At 39.7% G+C, this 9,157-nt stretch overlaps 1 protein-coding gene across 1 annotated transcript in view; it reads right to left on the bottom strand.

Moving 5' to 3' along the window:
* Positions 1-1,084: 1,084 nt before the first annotated feature.
* The window catches only part of galnt16 (UDP-N-acetyl-alpha-D-galactosamine:polypeptide N-acetylgalactosaminyltransferase 16), a 34,487-nt gene continuing 26,414 nt past the window's right edge, over positions 1,085-9,157 (bottom strand). Inside the window, exons 12-15 of the mRNA XM_079231103.1 lie at positions 8,863-8,946; positions 4,628-4,754; positions 3,714-3,830; positions 1,085-1,232 (exon numbers count right to left, since the gene is read on the bottom strand). Coding sequence (XP_079087229.1) covers positions 1,089-1,232; positions 3,714-3,830; positions 4,628-4,754; positions 8,863-8,946 — 472 coding nt within the window. The 3' untranslated portion in view covers positions 1,085-1,088. The remainder of the gene's footprint in view (positions 1,233-3,713; positions 3,831-4,627; positions 4,755-8,862; positions 8,947-9,157) is intronic.

Genomic DNA, 9,157 nt, shown 5'->3' with positions numbered 1-9,157 from the left:
TGAATTTTTGGACGAGTGGAACATTTTAATTAAAAAGTCAGGGAATAACATCATCATCTTCTCGAGGTCATCAATGTTTGTGTCACATTTCATGGCAATTCATAAAATAGAAGTTGAAATATTTCTCTCCGGTTATTGACACCAGCAACACACAGCTAAAATATTAAAAATGTTCTTTATTACATGTTTTAAATATTTGTTGAATAAATGTCTCCAAGTGGATGCACTTTTAAATAATTCAATCATAATGAATTAGATTTACAGGACATTCTGACTGTAAACAAGTGTCTTTGTTGTTTAGAATTATGAAACTAGTGTTTGATGCTCAGATGATATTGTGTTGAAACAATATCCTCTTTGCAACAGCAATATACATCAAAATCATAAGACTCACAGCACAACATTCATTACTTTGTAAATAATTATAGCAATAATTATTTTGTTACCACATTTTATTTTTGAAACAACATATAGAGTACTTGACACAAAAAACAAGCCAATATCTGCTTCAAATATTTACATAAAACTTTGTAGAGAGACAGAAAAAGAAAAACATTCTTTGGGTCTGACCATGCAAAACAATAAATAATGTTCCTGACAGTGCTTTGCATGGTGCGCTCAGAAATAAAAATGAAAAAAAAAAAGCTCTCAGACTTGTCTACACATAAACCTGCCATGGTCCACACAGTGATCAGAAGTATGCACTCATTCGCACTGAGGCAATCCTCACTCCTCCAAATATAAGCGAACTGCCGACCAGGATTGATACAGAAATGAGAAAAAAAAGTGAGATGTGCAACAGTTTTTCGTGAAAAGCTTTAGATTACGTAGAAGAACTGCGGCACCCTCGGAGGATGGAGCACTGTACACAAACAGACCTCAGATGTTTTGCTCGACGAGACCTTCGAATGTTTTCGGCGGGCGCTCTCGTCCCCAGAGAGCCGGGGCTCCAAGTTGACGTCACAAATGTACAGTCACCACACTGCGTTCATCCCTCAGCAAGGTGACACACGGCGCGCATATGTGATTCCCCCTCCCCCCAACCAGAATCTGCGCACTCCCCCTCCACCCTCCCTAACCGCTGTGGCTCAGGTGATTATTTGTGGCTCCCAGGTCTGGCTGGCCATCTGGGGGCGACACTGCGTGATGACCGGAGGGCCCATCGGGGTCTGGCTGTCCAGACAGAGGCCACTGACCATGTGCTGCAGAGCCGTGCCTTTAGGCTTCCACTTCTGCACACACACACACACAGAGAGAGAGAGAGAGAGAGAGAGAGAGAGAGAGAGAGAGAGAAAAGAAGAAAAAAACAACAGATGGAAAAACATTAATTTGTCTCTGTCAGGTTTTTTTACAGACGTCCTCCTTCCTGATCCTATATGATGGTTCATGTTCGTAGTGAGTAATGGACCAAGTCAGACCTGGACAACAGAAACTACACGAACGCTGAGTACATTTACTCAAGTACTAGTAAGTATTAGTAAGTAACTAATTTGCCGGACATGTACTTTACATTTCCATTTAATACTCCTCTATACTTTTACTCCACTACATTCCAAAGGTAATTATTCTACTTTTTTACTCCACTACATTTAGTTTGAGTTACTTTACAAATAAAGATTTTTTGTGGAAATCAGCGCTGCCAGAAAAGTGCTACTTACACATTAACGTCAGTATAACAATCCAATAATATAACATATAACCGTATAACAATCACAGAGGCCACTTTTCTGGTATATGTTTACTTAAATTAAAGCAGGATAGATTGCAGCCCCTCGGCTCACTCCTTCCTCTGCAAGACTAATAATCTGTAATGTGAGCTGTCGACTGTAAATCCATGGTAACGGCTTTGTGTTTTTCGTTGTTTACTTCACCCTCATTGATTTAAAGGGGTTGGACTTTACATTGAAGACAGTATGATGCAACATATTTCAACAGCACCACAAACTGCAGCCTCCAAAATGACCATAAAGTTGATTCACCACCACTCTAAAATGAGTCCAAACATAAACTGAACATTATAACCTTCATGAGAGAAGAATTAATTGCAGGACTGTTGTATTCATTTTGCAGAGGTGTCCCAAATAAACTGGCCAATGAGTGTATATTGCAGTACATTTACTTTTACTTCTCCTCAAGTGAAGGGTGTGAATATGCTTAAGTCCAGAGGATAAGATAATGGTGTTGTATTTCTTTTTTTATCGTTGTACTTTCTCCTAATATCTATTTATGGTCATCATTTAATCACTCACCGTCTGATAAAGGGATAAGGCAACAGCAGAGAGCGAGAGGGCCAAGTGCAGATTTCTGGAACCATCTGGAGGCTTATCAAAGTGTGGAGGTGAATGAGAGGTTAATCCTCAAATCCCATAGGAGGGAGAGTGCGTCTGTGTTTACGTGTGTGTGTCACATACTGTAAATATGTACTGTTATAAACATGTACTGTTATACGAGCGCTTGTGCCTTTAAGTGTGTGTATGTTTGTGCAACAAAGACGGGGAGGAAATGAAATGTCAGAATGAAAATGTTCATTGTTTAGTAACGATGATTAGTGCATTAATGTTGCACAACGTGAACCAACGTTTGACTGATTTTTATAGAAACAGATATAGATGACAATATACTTTTTGTTCAAATTGTACAGTTTTCTGTGTCTTGAAATATGTCTAATTCATGCCAATACCTTTCCAAGTATTTTATTATATTTATCCATTTTGGACGAGCTTCTAAAACAGCGTTTGAACCAGCCATAATCTCTCCAGTGAAACCCAAACTTTTGATTGGACAATCCAACGTTTCAATAAAACATTAATAATGCGGAGAATTTAAAATGTTGCACAGCTGTTCCCGATGGTTTTTATGCAACAGTGATCAGGGAAAAGCCTCTGTCATATTGGTGATGGATGACATGACAGATTATTTTTTTTAAAAGGCACCATCACTTGCTCTAAGAGTGAATCCCTTCAGTGCTCTTTCCTTTTAAGAGAGTCAAACATATGTATTTTTCCTCAACACTCAGGACAAAGAGGTCAATTGTTTCCCACAGCAAGAACTGGTTTCTTGTTGATGGGCAGGTTTCCAAAGAATTCTCAAGGGATTGCATTGGGCCTGCAGAGAGATGTGAGGAGGACCTGGCACGAGCTTAAACACATGGTTTGACTTATTAACTCCCTCTTCGATGTCATAAATCTACCGAGCAGCCGATGCGGGTCCACATGGGACGACGTTCACAAAGGGGAGGACTGGGGAGGAACAGGGTGGGGTCTGACGTTATGGGAGCGCTCGTTCCCTTGCATCTATAGAAATGGGCCGCTCTTCCTTTCCTTTGCAACGAGGCACTAGCACCAGCAGGCGGGCTGCTTTGCATCTGTGCCTCTCATCTCCACATCTCTTGTGTGTGAGTTCCACACTGAGTGGCACATCGAGGACAAATGAGCCGCTTTGATTCCAAAAGGAGATAATCTTTTGGAGAAACCGAGACTTTCTGTTGAAATGCAAGATTTAAGATTACGATTTTTTTAAGATTCCTCGTCTCTTTTGTTAACCCTTAGTTGACAAAATAACTTCACAGAACACCTTGTTTGAAAAAATAAAAATGACACCTTTTAAATCTCTTTTCAGGCATTCTTTAAATGTATTATGGAACATAAATTTTTTTCAAGAAATCACCTTAAATGTACAGTTTGTTTTGAAAGGCGAACACTGTTTCTTCTCACCTGTCTGGGCTCTTTAGCATTGCAGGACTCCATCTTGACCTTTGACCCTGCTGTGAAGGCTGAAATGGCCAGGCAGAAGTCCTGCTGCCGGATCAGGGGCTCTATTAATTCCCATCTCTGCAAAATATAGGAAAAAAAGGATGACTGTGGATGGCTTTCATGACCTCAATGAAAACAACATTTTCAGCTTCAAGTTGAGGGACTTTTGGTTTAATCTATTCTTTGTAAATGTACAAGTATTCCATTTAACATGAGTGCTTTCATGTTTCTTGCTAAATTCACCCTGAATCCAGATGAATGATCTTGGCTATGTGTTCCAATTTTGTGTTTCCCTCTCTATGTTACTAACTCAAAAGGTGACAACTCTCTACTGGATTACAGACTTCCACAGCTGTCAATTAGAAACTCCAACGGATTCAACTTCCTAGAAAAGGAAGAACTGTCCTAAATTATTCTCACACTGAGCCACATTTCCTTCTCAGCGACATACGCTTGAATCCCCATGTTTCACCTGCCTGCTTTCATCTGAGCCACAGGTGGGAGGCTTCAAACACAACACCTAATAACACCTAACTACCGTGACGGAACTTTAATTAAGCTTCGGTGTGCACTTTCTCATGTGATGATTGCTAACACGTGTTTATTAGCTGTGTAACCTAGCAACAGAGGATACTTTCCCCCCCAAATAGGCTGCAGAGGTTGAAGACTGAAGGGTAGTGGCATTAACGTGTTGATAAAAATGTCATATTTTCCACCAAAAATAAAATAAATATTTACCACATTACATAAGTCATTAAATTGTGTACGAATCCAAGCAGCCATGTGATTGTCAGGTCAAACCACTGCACATTTAGACAATAATTCAGACTTTACGTTTATGACCAACAGTCTGGCCCTAGTGGCAGAGCCCTGACCTGCGACTGCGGCCTGATGGCTCCGATGCCCCTGCACTCTGCCAGGCCGAGGGTATCGGTCCCACGGGTCTCCAGGCACAAACCGCCTTGTCTCAGCACACTGGACACCGCTTCCTGCTCGGGGACCCTGAGGGAGCCATTGAGAGGGAGGAGAGAGAGGCCGATGAGGGGTCTCGTTGCGACGGGAAAGAACAGATGGATTGAATTGACTGGTTTCCCCATTGAGGAATTGAATCGCACCGCTTAGTAATGGGCTCAATAACAACACGCGCTTATGAAAATATACAACTACAATTCAAGAAACCACAGTTATTTGGAAGCTAACTAGCGGGGGCTTAAGAAACAAGCTGGTGGGATAAACACTAATACCCCACTCAGATGTTCCCATCCAAATCGGATGTATTAACATCATTGGTTCTGAATGTGGGGTCATAATAACTCCAAGGATTTGCACATATTTTTCTGATTCAGGTGCTTGGGAAGAAGACATTTTGACTGCATTTATCATTGTGTCTTTTCTTTCTGTAACCATGGCGTTTTAGCTCTGTATTTTATATTTGTTGGTTTTTAATGGTATTTGGAGCAAAACTTCGGCCCTCGTTGGTGAATAATAGTTAAAAATTAAAGCTGCTCGCAGCTGTGACTGGGTGACTGGGGACGCCTGTGGGTCGCCGGTTCTCCCGGCCTCGAACATCCGCCTGGCAGGCGAACGTTCTCGGACAGACGAGCTGGCGATCCTTTGGCTTACCCCGCCGTGCTGGAAGCGAGAGCCAAGTCACAGCTGCGAGCAGCTTTAATTTAATGGGATATATATATATATATATATATATGTGTGTGTGTGTATATATATATATATGTATGTGTGTGTGTGTATATATATATATATATATATATATATATATATATATATATATATATATATATATATATATATATATATATACATACATATATATATATATATATGTATGTGTGTGTGTGTATATATATATACACACACACACATACATATATATATATATATATATACACACATATATATGATATATATATACATATATGTCAGGGGTGTCAAAGCTTTTTTCACCGAGGGCCACAAACAGAAAAATATATGAAAGTCTGGGCTACTCAGGTGAGGTATATGGCCAAATTAATCAAATGAGGTCAATTATGCATATATATAAAAGAATCACATCAGAGGAAATTTGGCCTTTTCCAAGCTCCAGTAGAAGTCGGTAGGGAGAGACACTGAAGCTGGTTCTTCAGAGATTCATCACTGCATCTCCATCAGTTCTAGTTCAGACTCTCTTCACTTCTTCTGCATCATCAGGAAGGGAGTCGAGAACAGCTTGAATTCTTTCTCAATGGCAGAAAGATCAGGGAAGCGCACAGTGAGTTCTGTCATTTGATGTGATGACAGACACATATTTCCTCTTTTTCGCAGAAAGGTTGACCTCTGGAAAATGGAATATATGTATATATATTTTATACATGTAAATATGTATACAAATGTATATAAAAGATAAAAATATGTATTAAAAGTGATCAAAAGCTTGAGGTTTCATGGAACAGCGTGGAAGTGGTGTGACGACTATTTCATATGGTTCGTGATCATGCAGCAAGCTGTTGTAACTCAACTGTACTTTGTCAAAACTGTTCCAAAGTTAACATGCTTCATGAGAGGCATGGCTTGAAGACTTCTGCATGCCAATATTAAATCATAGTCAGAGCGCCAACTACTGGGACACTATGGCAATTTGAACTAGAAATGAAGGACGAAAATGAAATTGTCCGACTTCTGGTACGGTTTAGAGCATGGTCCCAAGAGACGTATTTTTAAGTTTATATGTGGTACACACGGCGATCAAATATTGTATATCTATGTTGAACGTACTGCGAGGGCTGCTTTGTTAAATTTAGTTGAATTTACCCCCAAGAAGTTAATGGGTCCTTTTCTTTTGAACACAATGAGATACAAACGAGCTTTTGATATATTGTGATGAAATTGAACCTTTAATGATCCACAGAGAATTTTGTACAAATCGAAGCCAGCTTTTAGGAAGATTTGAGGAAAAAATTGTTTTTATCAAAATTCAAAATGGCGGAAATTCTAAGCAGGCGGAGCTAAATGTAGTCCCGGAGCTTTTTGTAGAGCAGAACCACCCGGACATGTGTGCCAAATGTAAGGCCAATTGGTGATAGAGGGCAAAAACTGTGGCCTTTCACAACTCGTAGCTTGTCAAAAGAAATACATGTTTTTTAGGGGGCGCTATCTGACTTCCTGTACGGTTTAGAGCGTGGTCCCAAGAGAGTTATTTTTAAGTTTATGTGTTACATATTCCTAGCAAGTTTCATACATGTAGGTCAACCGTAGCGCTGGGGCTGCTTAATTGAATATTTGTAGGGGGCGCTATTAAGCCAAAGTGCCATTTTGAGTCAAATCACATCAGGTAACTACATCTTTGCCTTTAATTGTGTCTGCCAAGTTTAGTTACGTGTCGAGCATGCCTAGTCCCTCAAAAGTGACTTTGTTGTTGACCGCGAAGAATGGGTCGCCACGGCAACAGCGTTTCAGGAAACATCAAAAGATTTGTGGGCTGGCGTCATGAAAGTCTTATGTTTGTCTAGAAGTAATTGGAAGTTGATCTGATTGACCGACTAAGAGAAGCAAGCCAAAGTATAGAAATATTTACTTCCTGTTGCCATTAGGTGGCGCTATGACTTTAATTAAAAATTAGATTGCACATGTCTTCAGGCCTGGAGTCTGATCAAACATGTGAAACCTGGAAAGGATCTTATCATGTGGAGTCGAGTTACATACAGTTTCCATCATGTACGGCCAACTTCCATTTTCATGGAAAATGGTGTCTCTTTGCCGCTGCTCTGTACTCACATAGTTCGATATTTTGAAAATCCTGAAATAACTTTTGCCTGCAAAGGTCTCCACATCATATTGCCCGAATGTGAAATCAATCGTGTTTAATCTCTAGGAGGAGTTCGTCAGAATACAACGCCTGAAAACAAGGAAAATGCCAAAATTGAGCGGTTCATTGCAGCGCCCTCTAGTGTTTGAATATTATGAAACAATTTGGGCACGTTAAGGGACACGATGTTGACATATGCTACAAAGTTTGTGAAGATAGGCCAAGTCATTTGGAAGTTATGTGTATTGACATATTGAGCCACGCCCCTAAGAGGTTAGTTGGTTAATAACTTCTGAAAATCTAATTAGGCGCATTTTAATTTCACAGATTACTTTTTTGTAGAGCAGTCCCACCCGGACATGTGTGCAAAATTTCAAGTTAATCGGTCAAAGTTCGCAAAAAGGGTGGGCTTTTACAACTAAAGGGGGCGCTATAGAGACATTTTCTCAGACTTTTGGCTGACACCCAAATTGTATTACAATTTTCGCAGAGTCGGATGGGTGTGCACATTTTTAAGAATTTAGGTTCATCCCAAGCACCTCTTTTCCCTGCACATTGGTGAAGAACAATAAATAAACATTCAAATAACAATAGGTCCTCGACTCTGACTACGTCAGTGCTCGGGCCCTAATAAGTATAAGTACTACAGGCTGGAAAGTCGTCTATAAATTGCAGGATAACTAGCAGTCATAAATACGCCTCCATTCAAATATAATACTTGGATGTTTGACCTTCACTGTGCAGAGTTTGACACTCAAGGGTTGTTTTCATATTCAGGTTTCTCTGTTCTCACCTTAAATCTGAGCGCATGAGATTTTTCATTTAAGAACTATTTTCTTTCAACTAATGTTCCTAAAAGAAATTGCTCATGACAAGGTCGTGGAATATCTTGAATGACTGGGTCATGATTTCTGGAAAGAGACATTCATTGCTGTTGACTTTTTCAAATGTATTTTTTGGCGCTTTGAGCACCACAAATCGAGTCCCATCATAATGGAGAGAAGTCAGACATCTCGACGGCTGATACCTCCGAAACCAGACAACTCATACAAAAACAATCTAGATTGTAGATTGCAGGTAAGAAGAAACATGTGTATTTGGGGGTGAACTGTCGAGCAGTTAAAACCTTTGAAATTGAAAAATGGTTGCGTGTTCATAAATTCTGGATTTTTCAACGTGATGGAGTAAATATATTTATACGATTTTATTAACAAGATAATTCAACTTTTCTTATGTGGAAAAACATAACAGACACAAATAATAATTCAAAGTATTAAAAACAACATAAATAACAGTTTAAACGTGTCGAACCTCAGCTCAGGATAGACGTTCTCCATGTACCAGCGGAAAGGTTTGCAGTTCAACTTCCGCCGCAGAGTCAGGCGGTCTGCAATGCTACAAAAAACACAAACACATGAGGATGCAGATACATACAAAAAGAGAGAGACAGAGACAGTAGAGAGAAGAAAATGGAAAAGGCTGGAGAGTAAAGATGAATATGTTAAAAAGCTGAACCTACAGACTCAACTAACGGAGATCTAATCGATAATAGTGTTGAAACATTTCCACTAATACCATAGAGCGCATTCTGTTGTAATCCACACCA

The sequence above is a fragment of the Taurulus bubalis genome (assembly GCF_910589615.1).
Source record: "Taurulus bubalis genome assembly, chromosome: 1".
NCBI lineage: Eukaryota > Metazoa > Chordata > Actinopteri > Perciformes > Cottidae > Taurulus > Taurulus bubalis.
The sequence above is the reverse complement of the archived record's forward strand: the minus strand, read 5'-3'. Positions and strand labels throughout refer to the sequence as shown.